This window comes from Chiloscyllium punctatum, chromosome 20 (genome assembly GCF_047496795.1).
Source record: "Chiloscyllium punctatum isolate Juve2018m chromosome 20, sChiPun1.3, whole genome shotgun sequence".
NCBI classification, from domain to species: Eukaryota; Metazoa; Chordata; class Chondrichthyes; order Orectolobiformes; family Hemiscylliidae; genus Chiloscyllium; species Chiloscyllium punctatum.
Window position 1 is genome coordinate 87,739,537 of NC_092758.1, and position 22,719 is coordinate 87,762,255.

A 22,719-nucleotide genomic window follows, 5' to 3' on the forward strand; every position below is an offset into this window, starting at 1 on the left:
AAGCTCATGAGTTCAAGTCCCACACTTGCCAAACGTAGATGGCATTTTAAAAATTTATTGCTGTCACATGTGCCAGGATACAGTGAAAAACGATGTTTCGTGTGCTCTATAGTCAGATAATATGCATCAGGGTAGTAGGACAGAGTGCAGAGTACAGTATTACAATGACAGAGAAGGTGCAGAGAGACAGAGAGAGAGAGAGATCAGCATTAACATTTGAGAGGTCTGTTCAAAAGTCTGATAACACCGGGGAAGACACTGTTCTTGAATCTGGTGGCACATGTATTCAAGATGTATTCACATGGCCCGGTGGAAGAGAATACACCCAGGGTGGGAGGGGTTTTTGATGATGTTAGTTGCTTTCCCACCATAGTGGGAAGTAAAGATGGAGTCAATGGATGGAAGGCTGGTTTGTGTAATGGACTGAGCTGTAAGACTGGTTTGTGTGATGGACTGGGCTGTAAGGCTGGTTTGTGTGATGGACTGAGCTGTAAGACTGGTTTGTGTGATGGACTGGGCTGTAAGGCTGGTTTGTGTAATGGACTGAGCTGTAAGGCTGGTTTGTGTGATGGACTGGGCTGTAAGACTGGTTTGTGTAATGGACTGAGCTGTAAGGCTGGTTTGTGTGATGGACTGGGCTGTAAGGCTGGTTTGTGTGATGGACTGGGCTGTAAGACTGGTTTGTGTGATGGACTGGGCTGTAAGACTGGTTTGTGTGATGGACTGGACTGTAAGGCTGGTTTGTGTGATGGACTGGACTGTAAGACTGATTTGTGTAATGGACTGGACTGTAAGACTGGTTTGTGCAATGCACTGAGCTGTAAGACTGGTTTGTGTGATGGACTGGACTGTAAGGCTGGTTTGTGTGATGGACTGGACTGTAAGACTGATTTGTGTAATGGACTGGACTGTAAGGCTGGTTTGTGCAATGCACTGAGCTGTAAGACTGGTTTGTGTGATGGACGGGGCTGTAAGACTGGTTTGTGTGATGGACTGGACTGTAAGGCTGGTTTGTGTGATGGACTGGACTGTAAGACTGATTTGTGTAATGGACTGGACTGTAAGACTGGTTTGTGCAATGCACTGAGCTGTAAGACTGGTTTGTGTGATGGACTGGACTGTAAGGCTGGTTTGTGTGATGGACTGGACTGTAAGACTGGTTTGTGCGATGGACTGAGCCTGTAAGGCTGGTTTGTGTGATGGACTGAGCTGTAAGGCTGGTTTGTGTGATGGACTGAGCTGTAAGACTGGTTTGTGTGATGGACTGGGCTGTAAGGCTGGTTTGTGTGATGGACTGAGCTGTAAGGCTGGTTTGTGTGATGGACTGGGCTGTAAGGCTGGTTTGTGTGATGGACTGAGCTGTAAGACTGGTTTGTGCGATGTACTGAGCTGTAAGACTGGTTAGTGTGATGGACTGGGCTGTGTTCACAGATGTGGGCCTGGGAAGAGCAGTAGCCTCAATTCTACATGTTCTGAAGAAGTATCACTGGACCCAATTGTTGACCCTGCTTTTTCTCCACAGAATGCTGCTGGACCTGCTGAGTTTTTCTAGTAAGTTTAGTTGTTGTTTCTGATTTCTGGCATCTGCTGTTCTTCATTAATTTGAAGGGGTTGATTGTAATGCAAAGTAACTCCCAACAGCATGTGTTGAATTCCATCACCAGTTGAGGTTTCCATGCAGGACTCTCCCTTCCAACCTCTCCCCTCGCCTGAGGCACAGTGACCCTCAGATCAAACCACCACCAAAGAGTCATAGAGCTGTATCAGCACGGAAACAGACCCTTCAGTCCAACTTGTCCATGCCAACCAGATATCCTAAATTAATCTAGTCCCATTTGCCAGCACCTGGCCCATATCCCTCTAAACCCTTCCTATTCATATACCCATCCAGATGCCTTTTAAATGCTGTAATTGTACCAGCCTCCATCACTTCCTCTGGCAGCTCATTCCATAAACACACCACCCTCTGTGGGAAAAAGTTGCCCTTTTACATTATTCCCTTCTCACTCTAAACCTATGCCCCTGAATTCTGGACTCCCCCACCCCAGGGAAAAGTACTTGTCCATTTACCTAATCCATGCCCCTCATGATTTTGTAAACCTCTATAAGGTCACCCCTCAGCCTCCAACACTCCAGGGAAAACAGCCCCAGCCTGTTCAGCCTCTCCCTGTAGCTCAAACCCTCCAGCTCTGGCAAAAGTCTAGTAAGTCTTTTCTGAATCCTTTCAAGTTTCACAGCATCTTACCAGTTGCCTTTCTCTGTGGCCATTTGATCCCTTTAAAGCTGGAGACTGAGAAGATTTGTAGACCCACCAATAGTGAGGGAATGGAGGGGGTTTAATTGGTTGCAATGGAAAGGTGTGGGTGAGGGACGGTGAACAGAACTCTGTGGGACCTGACTCACAAAATGTTCTGCACTCTGATTAATGGGAAGCCATTGTCTTCATATTTTTCAAGAAATTCTTTTGAAACGAAGTTTCCACCCTGCCATTGCAATACTCAAATACAGGTGGCTTTCAATCCACTAAAGTCCTCCAAATAAAAATGAAATACTGAGGATGCTGGAGTCCTGAAATAAAATCTGAACTCCAAGGCCGAAATAGAGTTCCACCAGACTCAAGACATTAACTCTGTTTCTCTCTCCACAATTGCTGCCAGATCTGCTGGGTTTCTTCAGTATTTTCTGTTTCTATTTTATGCAACCAATATCCTTAACATTTCTCACTTTCACTCGGGTTCAGGGTCACTGTTGCAACATTTAATTCCCAGAATGATGTTTCTCATACCATCTCCCTTTCAGATCGGTACTTCTGTGAGGAAATATTTTGCAGACAATATTCCAAAGTTTGATTTTTGGTATTACTGACCATTCACCATATTTAGACACAGTCAGCTCTGATATAAAGTGATAGTTCTGGTCTCATGTGATCTCACCTTATTAAGAAGATTGCACAATAACTGTGCCATTTAAGTTGATGGGGCCAGAATCACATTATAGCTAATCCAGGTAAGGTAAGTTTGCATTCTACAAATAATGGTGTAAATTCTTCAATTGTGTTAAAACCAATTCACATTGAAGAAGCACACCTTATGGTCAAACTGACTGTACATGCTTTCAAATGGCCAACATTTGGGAGGCCCTGGGCTCAATCAGAGAGACCTTTTCACTCTTCTGTGTTGTTCTCGAACTTTCTGGAACAGCTCACCATATTTATCCCCCCTAGTGTTAAGTAGGTAGATTGTACACTTTCTTAGACTGAAAATTTCCCGTACAATAGATAATCAAACAGATGTCACTGTCCCTATTAACATTCAGCTCAGTATTCTTAAAAACAATAAGGTATGCCAGCAAAGGGCTCTATCTTTGTCCTCTTCTGTTTCTCTCTCCCTCTTTAACGTCTCTCTTTAGTTGTTTCAATGGTCCCATGTTGTCTGCAGACATATGCCTGAACCATTTGTCTTTAATGAGTGTCCATCTCTTTCTCTTTAGCATCTATCTTGGTGGTCTCTCTCTCTCTCTGTCTCTCTCTCTCTCTCTCTTTCTCTCTCTATCTCTTTCTCTCACTATTTCTTTCTCTCCCTCTCTCCATCTCTCTCTCTCTTTCTCTATCTTTCTATCTCTCTATCTTTCTCTCTCTATTTATATCTGTCTCACTCTCTCTGTATCTCTATCTCACTCTCTATCTCTCTCTCTCTCTATCTCTCTCTTGCTCTATATCTCTATCTATCTCTCATTCTGTCCATCTCTTGCTCTATTTCGCTCTATCTATCTCTCGCTCTATCTATCTCTGTCTCCATATCTCTCTGTCCCCATCTCTCTCTAGCAGACTCTTGTCTGGTGCCGAGTGGCTTTATGTCAGGTTTTGTACCCTGTGTCCGTTGAGCTGTGACAGAACCTTTTTATTCATTCTTTTCCCCATTCACAGAAGCCTCAGAATTAACACAGGAAACAGGGTGGCCCTCCCCAGAGGGAGTGCAACAAACGCAGACCAGACTGATCACTGGGGTCTCAGGATCGTCCTAGAGGAAAGATTGAGGAAACTGAGCCTATCTTCTCCAGCATTTAGACCCAGAGATCTCGTTGACAAGTACATAAAGGCCTCGGCAGGTTAGAGGAAGGAATGATGATTTCCCCGGCTTAGAGTGTTCCACAATCAGAGGACAGGGTCTCTGAAAAAGGGGTAACCATTTAGAGCTGAGATGAGGACTTTCTTCGCTCAGAGTCCTGTTACTCACTGGGTCTGAAACAGATGATGCAGAGACTCAACAGCCTTTGAGAGAGAGACACACAAGTTTGATGTTTCAAGTCCAATCTAAAGAAGGGTCAGCCTGGACTCAAAACCTGAACGGGGAAAAAGTGCAGACTGCAGATGCTGGAGATCAGAGTCAAGAGTGTGGTGCTGCAAAAGCACAGCAGGTCAGGCAGCATCCGAGGAGCAGGAGAATCGACGTTTCAGGCAAACATTGACTCCCCTGCTCCTCAGATGCTGCCTGACCTGCTGTGCTTTTCCAGCACCACACTCTTCAACTCAAAACCTGAACAGTTTCTCTCTTCACCATCCTGTTGACATTCTCCAGTATCCTCAGTGCTTGTTTCAGATTTCCAGCATTCACAGTATTTTCCTTTTATTCCAGATGTTAAATTGCTCTGTTATGTATCTAATCCCTCTTTTCCTCAGCTGTATATTTCTTCTTTACCTGCCTTATCCCATCTTAAGCTCCAGCTTGATTTCCTTTCTCTTTCTCGTCCCTCTTCTTTGCTGTTAATTCACAATTCTATCTGGGTGTATCACAGCTTGGTATGGTAACTGCTCTGCCCAGGACTGTAAGAAACTACAGAGAAACTACACAGCCCAGTCCATCACACAAACCCAACCTTCCATCCACTGACTCCATCTACACTTCTCACTGCCTTGGGAAGACAGCCAACATCATCAAAGACCCCTCCCACCCCATTTATAATCTCTCCCAACCTCTTCCTTCAGTCAGAAGATACAGAAGCTTAAACACATGTACCAACAGATTCAGGAACAGCTTCTTCCCCTCTGTTATTAGACTGCTGAATGGACCTCTCTAAGTTCAAATCGAATGTTGCTTTTGCTTTTTGTGCAGCTTCTCTGGAACGGTAACTTTGTGTTCCTCACTCTGTGATCTTTGTACGGTATGATCTGCCTGCATTGCATGCAAAACAAAACTTGTCACTGTACTTAGGTACATGGGACAATAATCAATTAAATCAAATTAAGTCAAATCAAATCAAATCAATTCACTCTTTGCTTCCCATTTCAAACATTTTCCCTCTCACCCTGTGAGTGTATAGACGACAATGAATCAAGGGTGTCACCCAACTCCACCTTCCTAAGATAATTCCGTTGATGATATCAGAGGCAAGGAGCATCTCCAGTGTCCAAGAGAATGTGCTTTTTCATGTACCCAGCATCTGAGTAGAATGGTTTAATAATAGTTTGCAGTTCTGTCGCATCTTTAACTGTCTTGGAGCACAGTGGGATGTGTCCCTACTTCTTGACCTCAGAACCTCCAGGTTCAAGTCCCACTCCTGGGTCTAAATGGCCAAGGGAGATACATTCTGTATGGAATGAGCTGCCAGAGGAAGTGGTGGAGGCTGGTGCGATTGCAACATTTAAGAGGCATCTGGATGGGTATATGAATAGGAAGGGTTTGGAGGGATATGGGCCGGATGCTGGCAGGTGGGACTAGATTGGGTTGGGATATCTGGTCAGCATGGACGGATTGGACCGAAGAGTCTTTTTCTGTGCTGTACATCTCTATGACTTTAAGTGACATTTAACCCTTTCCTTCCTGCCCAGGAATGCAAAAGCAGCCTGTTTTGTTTTGCCTTGTTACTTTAACCAGGATTGGGAAGCTCAGTGTAGACCTCAGCAAGTATTTGTGCCTCTATAGTGCTCTCCCTGCATACTCTGTGCCAAATGGAGAAATTCAGTGAACTGGAGGGCAGCAACGAAGGAGTTGCTTTTGGGGAGGGTGGCTGGGAGAGATGGACCTCAGAGCACCATCGGTCAAACCAGCCACCAAACAGATCGTCAACTTGCAAAACCTTCCAAGATAAGCCAAAGGCAGGCAGTAAGAAGGAGAAAGTTTTCTTGGTGTGTCATGAACCTTTATCATTGCTGTTCTTAGCCCCAGGCTCTGCCCCAAGCCAGACTCTCTGCTGACCTATAAATGGATGGATCAGAAGCAGATCTACAAGCTTCCTCTGCCAGTCAATAAAACGGGACCTCCACATTCCTCACTACCTCCAACAAGCTTCCAGCCCTTCACTAATCCAAGATCTGAACTGGAACATGCCATCACCAGTATCTTCAGCCTCGGGAAACCATCCCAACGTACTGCACAGGAGCATTGCCAAAGGGGACATGTTTGGTCAGCTAGCCTCCAGCATCCTCACGTTCACCTCTCAGCTAGCCAGAGGCTTGGTGGTAGGGGCTTTTTAAAGGAGCAGGTGGGGTGGATCCGAGTGGCGTCACATTGGGATTACCGAGCCACACATACAACTGAAAGCATGGTCACCCAAGGCTGGAGCGATGGTACTCCGCGATGTTGAGAGGACAAGGGTAGAGGAGGACGTTTTGAGCCAGGGCCTTTTTCAGCCCCAGTGCCTTTCCGGGAATCAGGGAGCCTGAGGATGGTGAGCAGGGGGAGGAGTATTCACCCAGCCTGAGGGAGAACCTGAAAACACAAAGACTGAGGAGAAATATTATCGTTGGACCAAGATGATGGATGGAAGTGTTATACCTGGCTTGAGAATTCTAAATCATATGAAGAAAGTGGAAACGGTTTGATGTATTAGAATTCCATTCTGGAATTATGTTGGAATTGTACTTGGATCTGAATTGCAATTATCAGGCACGGTTTGAAGAAATAAATAAATATAAGAAGGAGCAGGCAGAGGGATTCTAAGAAAAGTCTTTGTTTTTATTGTTTATTATTTTGCTTACTGGATGTTTTCAACTCCGAGGCAGCCTAACCTGTGTGAGAGACAAGAAAGAAACTCTTTTGTATTTTGCTTTGTTTTCCAGAAAGGGGTTTTAAGTTCCCTTGCCAGCTCAGTTGGCAAACACGTCTTCGCCCAGGGTCACCGGGTCAACCAACCCCTGCCGCCTCGAACCCCATCTCAGAATTCCTTCACCTCTGTCCCCCCCCCCCCCCCACCCCTTTCCTGTCTCCTCAAGAGATACATTGCTTTGACCGATGGTGCTCTGAGGTCCATCTCTCCCAGCCACCCTCCCTAAAAGCAACTCCTTCGTTGCTGCCCTCAAGTTCACTGCATTTGGCACAGGGAGAGTGCTACATAGGCTACACTGAGTTTCCCAATCCTGGTTGAAGTAACAAGGCAAGACATAACAGACTGCGTTAGCATTCCTGGGCGGGAAGGAAAGAATTAAATGTCGCTTGCAGGGATGATTCCCAGAACTGTCTATTGTTTGACAACCCGCTGCAAAATGAGCATTTCTCAGAGTGATGGCTGCAGTCAGATTCATACATGATGCTCACTCACATCAAACAGAACAAACAGTACATATTAAAGCACAGAGCAGGTAGAACTGGTACAGCATGTGGAAAAGAAGGGAAAATGTGAAAGACCGGTTTAAAGAGATACAATCGATTACTGTGATTCTGGCCTTTTGTCACAGAGTCCTGGTAGTTATTTTAAGCCTCAGTTTCACCCTGGCCCTGTGACACATACACACACGCACAGAACTAAAAATCACACCCATTAACAAATGACCCATTCACATCTGAAGTGAAAATGAGAGGTTGCTGTTTGGAATAAGCTGGTAATGCAACAGGAAATGATTTGAATAAATGTGAAGGTACAGAGGCGTCCAAGGTACACACTTGCCAGGTTTCTGGCACAGAAACTTTCCGACATCAATGCAGTGAGAGAATCTCCAGGGAAGGGGAGAGCCAGGAATGGGAAGGTTAAGAATGAGGCGCGAGGGAGGGAGACTAGGGCCACCACCATTTCCAAGAAACACAGCCTCGGAGCTGAAATCCATTTCAGTAAAACATCACATGATGTTTTTACTTTCCGTTAACCTTTGCCCTGCTGAATAAATAAGGAGCGCGTGTGTATGAGAGAGAGAGCGTGAGTGAGTGAGAGAGAGAGAGAGAGAGTAGTGACTGAGTGTGAGTGTGTTTGTGTCTGTGTGTCTGTGAGTGCGTATCTTTGTGTTTATGAGTCTGTGCATGTGTGTGTTTGTAAGTCTTTGTGTCTGTGCTTAACAGTGTGTGTGCGCGTGTGTGTGCATGTGTACATGTGAGTCTCTGTGTGTGTGTTTGAGAGTCTGTGTGTGTGTGTTTGTGAGTCTGTGTGTTTGTGCTTAACAGTGTGTGCGCGCGTGTGTGTGCATGTGTACATGTGAGTCTCTGTGTGTGTGTTTGAGAGTCTGTGTGTGTGTTTGTGAGTCTGTGTGTCTGTGCTTAACAGTGTGTGCGCACGTGTGTGTGCATGTGTACATGTGAGTCTCTGTGTGTGTGTTTGAGAGTCTGTATGTGTGTGAGTCTGTGTGTCTGTGCTTGACAGTGTGTGTACGTGTGTATGTGCTGTCGGTGCTTGACAGCGTGTGTATGTGTGAGTCTGTGTGTGTATGTGTTTGTGAGTCTGTGAGTGTGTGTGTGTTCATGTCTTTGTGTGAGTCTCTGTGTGTGTGTTTGAGAGTCTGTGTGTGTGTTTGTAAGTATGTGTGTGCATGTCTATGTGTGTCTGTGCTTGACAGTTTGTGTGCGTGTGCATGTGTATGTGTATGTGTGAGTCTGTGTGTATGGGTTTGAGAGTTTGTGTGTATGTGTGTGTGTGTTTGTGAGTCTGTGTGTGTGTCTGTGCTTGACAGTGTGTGTGCGTGTGTATGTGTGTGACTGTGTCTGCCTGTCTGTGGGTGTGGGTGTGTATGTGTGAGTCTGTGTGTTTGTGAGTTTGTCTGTGTGCGTGTGTGTGGATGGTTGGCACAGCAAATGCTGTGAGAAGCAGTTTATGATCCAGAATAATGTATCACTGTTGAGCACAAAAATGTCATTTTTCAAAAAAGACTTTTTTTTTCAAGGTGCTGGGGAATAGAAAAGGGAATTGGGTGGGTGGTCACATTTGAGTGTGAATGATTAACCTTCATCTCCAGTCGCTGCTTTTAAATGCAAACCAGAAGGAATGGGTTGTTCTGAGGAAGGCTAACTCCAAACTGTAACATTCACTCTGACTTCTCTCCACAGATGCTGCCAGACCTGCTGAGTTTTTCTAGCAATTTCTGTGTTTGTTTCTGATTTACAGCAAGTGGAGTTCTTTTGTTTTTTTATTCAGGAGTGGGTGGTTTCTGACTGAATCAAGATACCACGGTCTGTTCAAACAGTGAACTCTACAGATCCCAGCAGAGGGCTGCACTCTGACAACTGGTCCAATCATGTCTCACTGACTAATGCTCCTGGCTATTGTGGGCTCCCACTGGGAGATGGGCTATGAAGACCAGGAAAACACTGCCACATAGACACCCAAAATGACCAGGGGTACCATCTCTGCCCTCCCTTCTGCAATCAATTGCAGAACCGTTATTCCAACCTATTTACAAAGCAAATATACAATTATATTTCCATAGTTACAGATGTGCAGAAGCACACATGCCTTTGCACATGCCCATTGGAGCACGCAAACTCTTTGCATGCATGCACTCAATATGCATTTTGAGGCCACCAGACCTGTCTATTTTGCAGCTTCTGGAGCTTCCTGCTTTAATGTTGAAGTGCTAAGCTCTAGTCATGGGAAATACAGGGACAGAAGAATTGCTTCACACTAATTCAGATTGGCTGCTACTTGTTTCAGGACAGTGCGCTGACTTTTTGTTTTATCATGGGATGTGGCCGTTGTTGGCTGGGCCAGCATTTATTACTGGTTCCTTGTTACCCCTGGAGAAGGTGTTCGTGAGCTGCTGCCTTGAACTACAGCAGTCCATGAGATATAGGAACGCCCACCTTGCTGCTCAAAAGGCAGTTCCAGGATTTTGGCCCAGCGATAGTGAAGGAACAGCGATACATTTCCAAGTCAGGATGCCGAGTGGCTTGGAAGGGAACTTAAAGATAGGGTAGTGGTCTTCCCACTAAATTGCATGTTCCCATGTATCTGCTGCTGCTGTCCTTCTGAATGGTATTGGCCATAGCTTTGGAAGATGCTGCCTAAGGAGACTTGGTTAATTTCTGCAGTGCATCTTGTAGATGATAAACACTGCTGCTACTGAGTGTCAGTGGATGTGGTGGTAAACAAGTGGACTGTTTTATCCTGAACTGAGCCAAGTATCCTGGGTGTTGTTGGAGCTGCCCCCATCCAGGCAAGTGGGGACAATTCCATCACACTCCTGACTTGTGCCCTGTAGATGGTGAACGGGTTTTGGGGAGTCAGGAGGTGACTTATTCACTGCAGTATTCCTATCTCTGACCTGGTCTTTAGCTAATGTGTTTATGTAGTTAGTCAAGTTGAGTTTCTGGTCAATGATAACCCCCAGGGATGTTGACAGTGGGGCTGCTCAGTGATTGTAATGCTATTGGGTATCAAGGAGTGATGGGCTTTTTTTTTGTCTCTTATTGGAGGTGGTATTGGAAAGACATTTGTGTGGCACAAGTGTTACTTACCATTTGTCAGCCCAAGCCTGGATATTGTCCAGATCTTGTTGCATTTGACTATGGATGACTACAGTGTCTGAGGAGTGACGAATGGTACTGAACATTGACGAACATCCTCAATTCTGATGTTATGATGGAGGGAAGGTCATTGATGAAGCAGCTGAAGATGGTTGGGCCTAGGACACTATCCTGAGGAACTCCTGCAGAGATGTCCTGAAGCTGAGATAACTGACCTCCAACAACCATCTTTGTATGTGCCAGTAATGGCTCCAACCTGTCGAGCGTTTACCCCCGATACCCATTGATTCGGGTTGTATTGTTAGGGCTCCTCGATGCCACATTTGGTCGAATGTGGCCTTGATGTCAAGGGCTGTCACTCTCATCTCACGTTGGGAATTCAACTCTGTTATCCGTGTGTGAACCAAGGCTGGAATGAAGTCAGGAGCTGGGTGTCCCTTTGGCAGAACACAAACTGAACAGGAGTGACTTAGCACCTTTCCTTACTGATGTCTAATATAGGATTGGATCAAACAGCAACCATTCAAAATGCACCACAGTAAATTATGGTTTAATAATAGCAGAGTAACACATTTGGTTACCTTTGTAAAAGGTACATAGCAAAATGGACATGGTTTGTTGGGTTAGCAGCTGAGTTTCAGCTTTGGTAACCCCTTCAAACATATTCCTAGGAATGGAATTATTTCACTGTGTTTGTCCACTGTTCAATGACTGGTTGGGTTCAGTTCTGACACACCCTGGGATAGCTTCCCCGTGGAGTGTGCAAATTCCCCTCCAAACCATTCACCATGCAGACTTGAAATTTTATCGCCGTTCCTTCAGAGTCACTCAGGCAAAACCCAGGAACTCACTCCCTAAGGGCATTGTGGGTCTACCTACAGCACACAGAGTGCAGCGGTTCCAGAAGGCAGCTCAACTACACCTTCTCAAGGGCTAACTAGGGACGGGCAATGAATGCTGGGCCCAGCCAGCAATGCCGACATCTTATGAATGATTTTGTTAAAATAAAAGATGTTGAGGGTGGTTTGCAGGTGGAATGAACTTCCTGAGGAAGTGGTGGGTGTGAGTACAGTTACAACATTCAAAAGACATTTGGATAAGTACATGAATAGGAAAGGGTTGGAGGGATATGGGCCAGGAGAAGGCAGGTGGAACAAGATTAGTTTGAGATTATGTTTGGCATGGACTGGTTGGGCCGAAGGGTCTGTTTCTGTGCTGTATGACTCTATATTCAGAGCTCTCTTCCACCAATGGTAATTGATGCTAAGTCAGTTGTTAATCTGAGATCTGAGAAGTATGATTCTTGTTAGCTAAAGATATAAGAGATTATGAGGCAAAGGCTCATTTGAAGGTAGTCACAGAAAACCATGTGTCAAAATGGCCATCTTCTTTTCCCAAAAATGATGGGGTCAGTTGACGTACTGACTTGACATGGGTCATTTGGCAGATTTCAGGCTGGTTCGGGTAAAAGCACAAGATATTCTTGTTTATTTATTATGTCTTAAGCTACGTTAAGTAATCACCTCAAGGAATTGGGACACTCATCTCCATTTTCCAGGCTGCCTATGGAGTTGGTCCAGCCTGTAAGATATGATAGCAAATGGTCTGGGACACCAATAACTAATAATCGCTTATCCACCAATCAAGGATTTACAAGGATGTTGCCGGCGTTGGAGGGTTTGAGCTACAGGGAGAGGCTGAATAGGCTAGGGTTATTTTCCCTGGAGTATCGGACGCCATGGGGTCATGAGGTTTATAAAATCATGAGGGGCACAGATAGGGTAAATAGATGAAGGGTGGGAAAATCCAAAACTAGAGGGTGTAAGTTTAAGGTGAGAGGGGAAAGATTTAAAAGGGAGCTAAGGGGCAATGTTTTCACACAATGGGTGGTACGTGTATGGAATGAGCTGCCAGAAGAAGTGGTGGAAGGTGGTATAATTACAATATTTAAAAGGCATCTAGATTTGTACATGAGTTGGAAGGGTTTAGAGGGATATGGGCCAAGTGCTGGCAAATGGAATTAGATTAATTTAGGATATCTGGTCAGCATGGACGAGTTTAGATTAGATTAGATTACATTACTTACAGTGTGAAAACAGGTCCTTCAGCCCAACAAGTCCATACCGACCCTCCGAAGAGCAACCCACCCAGACCCATTCCACTACATTTTACCCCTTCACCTAACACTACGGGCAATTTAGCATGGCCAATTCACCTAACCTGCAGTTTTTTGGACTGTGGGAGGAAACCAGAGCACCCGGAGGAAACCCATGCAGACGCGGGGAGAACGTGCAAACTCCACACAGTCAGTCGCCTGAGGCGAGAATTGAACCCGGGTCCCCGGCGCTGTGAGGCAGCAGTGCTAACCACTGTGCCACCGTGCCGCCAAAGTTGGACCAAAGGGTCTGTTTCCATGCTGTACATCTTTGTAACTGCAACAATAACTGCGGGTCAGTATAGCATATTGTTGTGAATGCCAATGAGACAGTCTATACTCAGGTATGTACCCATCGCGAGCTGAAGCCTCAAGTGTACCAGGCAATGCTATATTTTCCTGCCTTGTACCATCAATGGCACCATAGAGGGGTAGTCTGTGAGATAACACCACCCCAGTCCCAATGGATCCTATAGATCTCAGATCAATGGGCAAGATCCAGGATCTATAAGCAGTTTGGAGGATACCAGAGATGCTGGAAGTTGATGAGTGGATTTCATTATAATGCCTTTCCCCGAGATTTCAGGCCAGCTCCCCCCTTGTAGCCTTACTGACCGCTGATCCTCTCTCTTTAATGTCCAGGCCCCCCGAGGATTGCTAAGAAAGTGATGAGCAGGCAGGCGGTCAAGCTTGGCCGCACGGTCAGGTTGGCCTGTCCTGTCGAGGGTGACCCTCCCCCGCTGACCATGTGGATCAAAGATGGCCGCACCATCCACAGTGGCTGGACTAGGTTCCGAGTCCTTCAGCACGGTCTCAAAATCAAGGAGGTGGAAATGGAGGACGCGGGAGTGTACGTCTGCAGAGCAACCAATGGCTTTGGCAGCATCCATCTCAACTACACCCTCATCATCATCAGTAAGTAGACCGACCGCCTTTGATCTCGATCTTGTTTGGTATGGTTCCTTCTTCCCTCAGTTCACACGCCTTGTCAAATGCTGGGACATACTGCTTTACTGGGTTCCGTGACACACACCAATACTTTTGCTGAAGGATTTACAAAATAAAACTTTACATCTATGCGCAGTCTTGCTTGCCCTCAGGGCTTTGCAAAGTGTTTCCTCAGTCAATGGATGGCATTGGAAGTCTAGTTGCTGTTGTATTTTGTTGGAGGTCTGTTAGGAAGTTGATAAAGCTTTGCAATGTACAAAATGGCCGTCTCTCTCTCTCTCTCTCTCTCTCTCTCTCTCTCTCTTTCTCTCTCTTTCTGTCTCTCTCTCTCTCTCTCTCTCTCTCTCGTGAATACCATTTCCCAATGGAGGTCACAAAGTACTCTAGACCCTGTCCTTCCATTAAATCTGGGAGAATGTTTGTTTATTTATTTACTCTTTCATGGGATGTGGATGTTCCTGGTTAGGCCAACATTTATTGCCCATCCCTATTTGTTAAGGAAGTTAAGAGTCAATCACATTGCTATGGGTCTGGAGTCACGGTTAAGCCAGTCTAGGTAAGGATGGCAGTTTCCTTCCATAAAGGGCATTTGTGAACGTGATGGGCTTTCCCCCAATAATCGCTTCATGGTCATTATTCATAATTCCAGATTTTTTAATGAACTCAAATTCCACCATCAACTGTGGCAGGATTCGAACCCAGGTCCCCGGAACATTCTGGATGAGTCGTCTAGTGGTAGAATATAGAACAATACTGCACAAGGACGGGGTCTTGGGCCCACGATGTTGTGCTGAACATGATGCCAAACTAAATTAATCCCTTCTGCCCTTAGTCCATATCCCTCCATTCCTTGCGTACCCATGTGCTTATTTAAAAGTCCTTTAAACACCCCTACATTATCTACCTCCTCCACCACCCCTAGCAGCGCGTTCCAGACTCTTACCTCTCTCTGTGTAAAAAAGCTTGCCCATGTCTCATTTGAACATCTCCCCCACCCCCTCACCTTAAATGCATGCCCCCAAGTTTTAAAGATTTCAATTGTGGGGAAAAGATTCTGACTGTCAAATCTATCTATGCATCTCACAACTTTATAGACTTCTATCAAGTCTCTCCTCAGCCTCCACTGCTCCAGAGAAAACAACCTGAGTTTTTCTAGTCTCTCCTTCGAGCTCATACTCTCTAATCCCGGCAGCACCCTAGTAAACCTCTTCTGCACCCCCCCGGTCCAAAGCCTCCACTTCCTTCCTGTCATGTGGCAACTGGAATTGTCTGCTGTACTCTCAGAATGGCCTAACCAAAGTCTTATAAAGCTGCAATATGACATCCTGACTCTTGTACCCAATAGTGATAATACTACTAAACTGTTGGAAATCACACAACATCAAGTTATAGTCCAACAGGTTTATTTGGAAGCTCTAGCTTTCAGAACGCTGCTCCTTCATCAGGTGGTGTGTGCTTCCAAATAAACCTGGTGGACTATAACCTGGTGCTGTGTGATTTCTAACCTTGTCCACCCCAGTCCAACACCAGCGGCTCCAAATTGTGGCTGAACTATTGCCTCCCCATGTTGCCACATTGAGGCAATGAGCAAGGAAGATTTTTAACGTCGACAATTTTGACCAAAATCAAAACAAATTGGCATTTGGGTTATCAGCCGGATAACCTGACTATCCCGTCCCCAAATTCTCCATCAGCCTGTTCATTTTCCAGGGTGGAAAGTCTCACAGCAGCATGTACAAAAGTGTAAAATTCCTGCCTCCTTCTTTAATGTTGCTGAGGTAATGTCAACCCGTTCCAAAACAGAACCTTGACTTACTAACAAAACCTTTTTGTCTTCAAAAATAGTACATTTGGCACTGAATTATTTGTTAAAGTGCCAATCTAACCCACTGTGCAACTGGTGCTACATACAAATCATCTGCTTTTGTGAATCCAATTATAATCACTATTAGACAGATGAGTAAAACAGACACTGACGTTGGAAAGGATCCACAGTGACAAACAGAAGCTAAAGAACCACAGATCAACTAAGAACGAAAGTGTGTGAGGGAGAAAGACAGACAGGGAGAAAGAGAGAGTGAGAGAGAGGTACAGATTGGAGAGATAAAACAGAGACAGGAAGATAAAGTAAGGATGTTATAGATATCGAATGGGGCAGGAAGGAGAAGGAAGAACAGAGCAGGAACGATGTAAATTAGGATAAATTTCCGTGAAAGAGAAAGAGAAGGGAATGAAGAACACATAGAAGGAAAGGGGGTAACCGATGGGCAGGTAAGGGGATATGGACAGTGCAGAGGAGAAAGAGCAAACAGGAGAAAAGAAAACAGTGAATAGACAAAACAGTATTCAGTCAAAACATTTGGAAAAGGAACTGGATGGTCTTTTGAAAAGGAATAAAGTACTGAGTTACAGGAAGAAAGCAGGAGGACAGCTCAATGTGAATTGTTCATTCAGAGAGCTGGGCCAGACATAATCAGTCAATTTCCTCCTTCTGCACCCTAACAGTTTGACGATTGGGTGAAGTACAGAGGGAAGATACAGAGAGCAAGGGAGAGGTAAAGCTGCAGTACTGAGAGTGTGAGATAATAGGACATGGTTAAAGAGAGAAAGTAAAGATACACAGACAAATATCACTGATGCATGGAGAATGTGGGTATTCTTTCTCAAGTACTTAGAGTCATAGAATTATGATGATGGACAGCATGGAAACAGACCCTTCTGTCCAACTTGTCCATGCTGACCAGATTTCTTAAACTAAATTAGTCCCATTTGCCAGCATTTGGCCCATTTCCCTCTAAACTTTCCTTTTCATATATCTATCCAAATACCTTTTAAATGCTGTAATTGTACCAGCCTCCATCACATCCTCTGGTAGCTCATTCCATACACACACCACCCTCTGTGTGAAAAAGTTGCCCCTTAGGTCCCTTTTAAATCTTTCCCTTCTCACCTTAATATGGAGGTGGCGGTGTTGGACTGGGATGGACAAAGTCAGAAGTCACATGACACCAGGTTATAGTCCAATAAGTTTATTTGAAATCACAAGCTTTCAGAATGGACAGTGCTCCAAAAGCTTGTGATTTCAAATAAACCTGAAGTTGTGTGACTTCTGACCCTCTCACCTTAAACCTTATGCCCTGTAGTTTTGGACTCCCCCACCCCTGGGGAAAAGACCAGGGCTATTCACTTTATCGAGGCTTATATACTTGTATGACAATAGACAATAGACAATAGATGCAGGAGTAGGCCATTCAGCCCTTCGAGCCTGCACCGCCATTCAATATGATCATGGCTGATCATTCCCAATCAGTATCCTGTTCCAGCCTTATCTCCATAACCCTTGACTCCACTATCTTTAAGAGCTCTATCCAATTCTTTCTTAAATGAATCCAGAGACTGGGCCTCCACTGCCCTCTGGGGCAGAGCATTCCACACAGCCACCACTCTCTGGGTGAAGAAGTTTCTCCTCATCTCTGTCCTAAATGGTCGACCCCGTATTTTTAAGTTGTGTCCTCTGGTTCGGCACTCCCCCATCAGCGGAAATATGTTTCCTCCTGCCAGAGTGTCCGGTCCTTTCATAATCCTATACGTTTCAATCAGATCCCCTCTCAGTCTTCTAAACTCAAGGGTATACAAGCCCAGTCACTTCAGTCTTTCCGTGTAAGGCAATCCTGCCATTCCAGGAATTGACCTCGTGAACCTACGCTGCACTCCCTCAATAGCCAGAATGTCTTTCCTCAAATTTGGAGACCAGAACTGTACACAGTACTCCAGGTGTGGTCTCACCAGGGCCCTGTACAGCTGCAGAAGCACCTCTTTGCTTCTATACTCAATTCCTCTTGTTATGAAGGCCAGCATGCTATTAGCCTTCTTCACGACCTGCTGTACCTGCATGCTTACCTTCATTGACTGGTGTACAAGAACACCCAGATCCCTCTGAACAGCCCCTTTACCTAATTTGATACCATTGAGGTAGTAATCTGCCTTCCTGTTCTTGCCACCAAAGTGGATAACCAGACATTTATCCACATTAAACTGCATCTGCCATGCATCTGCCCACTCACCTAACCTGTCCAGGTCACCCTGTAATCTCCTAACATCCTCATCACATTTCACCCTACCACGCAGCTTTGTATCATCAGCAAATTTGCTAATGTTATTGCTGATACCATCTTCTATATCATTTATATATATTGTAAAAAGCTGCGGTCCCAGCACGGATCCCTGCGGTACCCCACTGGTCACTGCCTGCCATTCCGAAATGGAGCCGTTAATCACTACCCTTTGTTTCCTATTAGCCAACCAATTCTCTATCCAATCTAGTACTTTGCCGCCAATACCGTGCGCCCTAATTTTACTCACTAACCTCTTGTGTGGGACTTTATCAAAAGCTTTCTGAAAGTCCAGGTACACTACATCCACCGGATCTCCCCCGTCCATCCTCCGAGTTACATCCTCAAAAAATTCAAGAAGATTAGTCAAGCATGATTTCCCCTTCATAAATCCATGCTGACTCTGTCCTATCCTGTTACTATTATCCAGATGTGCCGTAATTTCATCCTTTATAATAGACTCCAGCATCTTTCCCACCACTGAGGTCAGACTAACTGGTCTATAATTTCCTGCTTTCTCCCGCCCACCCTTCTTAAAAAGTGGCACAACATTAGCCGCCCTCCAATCCTCAGGAACCGACCCCGATTCTATTGAACTCTGGAAAATAATCACCAGCGCATCCACGATTTCCCGAGCCACCTCCTTCAGTACCCTGGGATGCAGGCCATCAGGTCCCGGAGACTTATCAACCTTCAGACCTAACAGTCTCTCCAACACCAAATCCTGGCAAATATAAATTCCCTTAAGTTCAGGTCCTTCTGCCACTGTTACCTCAGGGAGATTGCTTGTGTCTTCCCCAGTGAACACAGATCTGAAGTACCCATTTAATTCCTCTGCCATTTCTTTGTTCCCAATAATATATTCCCCTGTTTCTGTCTTCAAGGGCCCAATTTTTGTCCTAACCATTTTTTTGCCTTGGACATACCTAAAAAAGCTTTTACTATCCTCCTTTATATTCTTGGCCAGTTTACCTTCGTACCTCATTTTTTCTCTGCGTATTTCCTTCTTACTAATCCTCTGTTGTTCTTTAAAAGCTTCCCAGTCCTCAGTTTTCCCACTTATCTTCGCTAAGTTATACTTTTTCTCTTTTAACTTTATATGTTTCTTTACTTCCCTCGTCAGCCATGGCCGCCCATGTCTCCTCCTGGGATCTTTCTTCCTTTTAGGAATGAACTGATCCTGCAACTTCTGCATTATACACAGAAATATCCGCCATTGTTCCTCCACGGTCTTCCCTGTTAAGGTATTGCACCATTGAACTTTGGCCAGTTGCTCCCTCATAGCTCCATATTTCCCTTTATTCAACTGAAATATTGTCACTTCCGATTGTACCCACTCCCTCTCAAATTGCAGATCGAAGCTTATTGTATGCTATCCTGTCCAGCTATGGGTGAAAACACAGTTATAAAATATGGGAGTCAATCTTGCTGCCAAGTATTGGGGTGCAGTCTATTTTGAACTGACCTCTATCCAGGTGAATAGACTATCCACCAAGAATGTGAATCTCTGATGGTCAACAGATTTACATTTGAAAGTGTGACTGAAGCGAATCTGTGGATTCGAGATACTGGTAGTTCTGCTGTTATGCGATAGTACCTAACACTATGGACAATTTAGCATGGCCAATCCACCTGACCTGTGGGAGGAAACCAGAGCACCCTGAGGAAACCCATGCAGACATGGGAGAATGTGCAAACTCCACATGGACAGTTGCCCAAGGCTGGCATTGAACCTGGGAGCCTGGTGCTGTGAGGCAGCAGTGCTAACCACTGAGCCACCATGCCATCCAAACGTCAGACACAGTCCCCTATTTGTCCATACAGCGAATCCACGTTGACTGAATGTGCATTATAAGAGAAGGAGCCTGCATCCCTCAAAGGGTTAATGGGTCAAGAGTTGGTGATGAATACATGCCTTCCTTCAGTACGGTGGGGGGGGTGGTGGGGGGGGGGGGGGAGGGGAGGGGAGCGAGACAGAACCATCTGACAAACAGAATATATTAGAAAATGGAAACTTTCAAAACAGAACTTGAAGTAACAAAACATCCAGTATTTGTGGATTTATCTTCTCCTGTTGGGATCGGCTTGACAGTGACTCGTGTAACATTGACCGACAGCCAAAGGAAGGAGCTGGGCCCACTCAGTCCATAACCTTTCCTGCTTTCAATTGTCCCCAGAGCCAAACTGAAGGGGGATCATGTGCTGAAAGTCTCAATGTGTTCACTGAAAATGCAGCAGGCTCTTTTTTTAAAATCGTCTCCCAAGAAATGCTGGCAGAGTGCACAGGGAGGGATTGGGGATAGCGTGCCTGTTAGCTTAGTAACTGTCAGCTCTTTGAGCACAACTGCACTTGGACTCGACTGCCCTCTCCCCCATTACTCTGCTTATTGTTCCTGGGAAAGGAGTGATATGCAGAGTGACAGGGGAGAGGGCAGACAAAGTGCCGGCCTCTTAACAATTCTGCAATTTTGTGACTTCTGACCTCCCCACGGTCCACTTCAATCTGCAAGCTTTCAAAATCATCTTCCCTCTCTCTTCAGCCTTGTGCTCCCCTCACAGCAGAGCTACTGCTTGAGCATCATGTGGCTCTGTGGGTTAGTGTTGCTGCTTCACAATGCTACAGACCTGGGACCACAATCCCAGCCTCAGGTGACTGCCTGTGTGGGGTTTGCATATTCTCCCTGTGACTGCGTGGGGTTCCTCCAAGTGTGCACAGGTTAGGTGGATTGTCCATGCTAAAGTGTCTGGGGGCTGTGCAGGCTTGATGGATTAACCATGGGAATCACAGGGTATGGGTCTGGATGGGGTTCTCTTCAGAGAATTGGTGTGGCCTGCTTCCACAGTGTAGGAGTTCTGTTTGATTATTGTGTGCATGAATGTATATATTGTGGAAAATAATGTGAAAGTTTGACCTTAACTCAAAAAAAATTGCATTATTTGTGACTCAGTTGGCAATACTCTTAACAATGAGTCAGGAAGTTCGTGGGTTCAAGTTCCACTCCAGGATTGAAGTGCAGAAATGAAACTTGATGCACCAGCAGAGCACTGAGAGAATTCTGCACTATTTGAGGTCCATTGCTCAGCTGGGATACCCAGCCCAGAGACCCTGCCACAGGTAGATGTACAATAGGGCATTAGCTATTTGCAAAAGGAGCAGAGGAGTTATTCCTGCTGTCCTGGCCCTCAATTACCACCTGCCATTATCTGGTCCTATTTATGGCATTTTGCTTTTTGAGTATTAATGTTTACAACAGTGCCCACACTTCCGAAGCTGTCTACAAAACAGTTTGAGGTATCTGCGTTTGTGAATAGTGCGACTTGGCTGCTGTTTGTCAGGCCAGTATATGGGAAGGTCAGGAAATTGGGAAAATGCCCACTGCCTATGTTTGGATTTGGATCATTAATCAGAGTTTTGCTAAACCCCTTGCATAACGCAGGAACAGCAGTGAAACCATTCAGGCCCGAAGACGGGGTCCCCTGTTCAATTGGATCAAGACTTTGCTCTATCATCATTCATACCCTGGCCGAACACAATCTGTCCATCTCAGTTTGGAAATGTTCAATTAACCAACTCTCAGAGGCTTTCATGGGGAGGAATTTCTAGCTGTTCACAACCCTTCACATAAATGAGGACTTCCTGATTTCAGCCATTGATCTAATTAAAAGATTAGACTTTGGGTTCCCTCTGCCAGATGATATCGTCCTCCGTCCATCCTGTCAAATCCTTTAATCATCGTGACCTTCTCAATTAGATCACCCCATAATCTTCGAAATTCAAGGGAATGTAAGCCTTCTGTATTCACCCTATCCTTATAATTTAAAAATCACACAACACCAGGTTATAGTCCAACAGGTTTAATTGGAAGCACACTAGCAATGCTCCTTCATCAGGTGATAGTGGAGGGCTTGATTGTAACGCAGAATTTATAATTTAACACATTTAACCAAGTATTATTCTAATCGATCTACACTACAATCTCTCCAAAGTCAGTACATCCGTGCTAAGGGATGGTGCACAGGACTGAAAGCAGTTTTTTTTTTCAAACTATGTTACAGGGCTAACAGCTGTACGTGTCTGTAAAGTCGGAATTCACATCACACCAGGTTACAGGGCGTTCTGCTATAGCACAACAGTTGTGCTCATCTGCAAACCTGTGCTATAGAGAATCGCGCTATCACTGCGGAAAATCACTCTGTGGAAGATTACTAATAGAAAATCGCGATACCCGTTCAGTAGAAAGTTTGCATTATCCAAACAGCATCCACAATTCGTCAATCGCGTTATAGCCAATTTGCGTTGAGGAAACGCGCTTTGTACCAAAGCGACCTGTATAGTACAACAGGTTTTTTTGAAATCACAAGCTTTCAAAGGGCTGCCCCTTCATCAAATGAAGGGGGGGAAAATGTGCAGACACAGAATTTATAGGCGGAGAGATCATTGCAAGATCATTTTGGGTAATTAGGTTGGTAAGTCACTGATTTCAGATGCTGCAGCAGCTTGGTTGTAGGCAGAATCTCTTTGCAATGTAACTGGTGTTTGGGAATGGTGCTACCCAATGTTAAATTCCCATCATTGCTCCTTCAGTGACAGATACAAAGCTGCTGTCCACTTGAAGAACCGTGCACTGTTATGATCAAGCAGTGTCTCAGCTGGCATTGTAGCAGGTGATGGTGTGTTTGAGGATTATCCATGCCATCCAAGATTGGCCCTTGTAAGGTCTCAACCAGGAAAGGGAAAACATAATAGATGAAAAAATTAAAACATTGGAACATGAAATTGTTCAGCTGGAGAAGGTTCAGAAGAGGTTTACCAGGATGTTGCCTGGAATGGAGGACTGAGTTA

General features: G+C 45.1%; 1 protein-coding gene across 3 annotated transcripts in view; it reads left to right on the top strand.

The window, feature by feature from the left end:
• Positions 1-22,719, top strand: part of LOC140492244 (fibroblast growth factor receptor-like 1) — a 159,989-nt gene that overhangs the window by 60,623 nt on the left and 76,647 nt on the right. For all 3 annotated transcript variants that reach the window (XM_072591158.1, XM_072591159.1, XM_072591160.1), the window contains one exon: positions 13,459-13,731. In XM_072591158.1, coding sequence (XP_072447259.1) covers positions 13,459-13,731 — 273 coding nt within the window. The remainder of the gene's footprint in view (positions 1-13,458; positions 13,732-22,719) is intronic.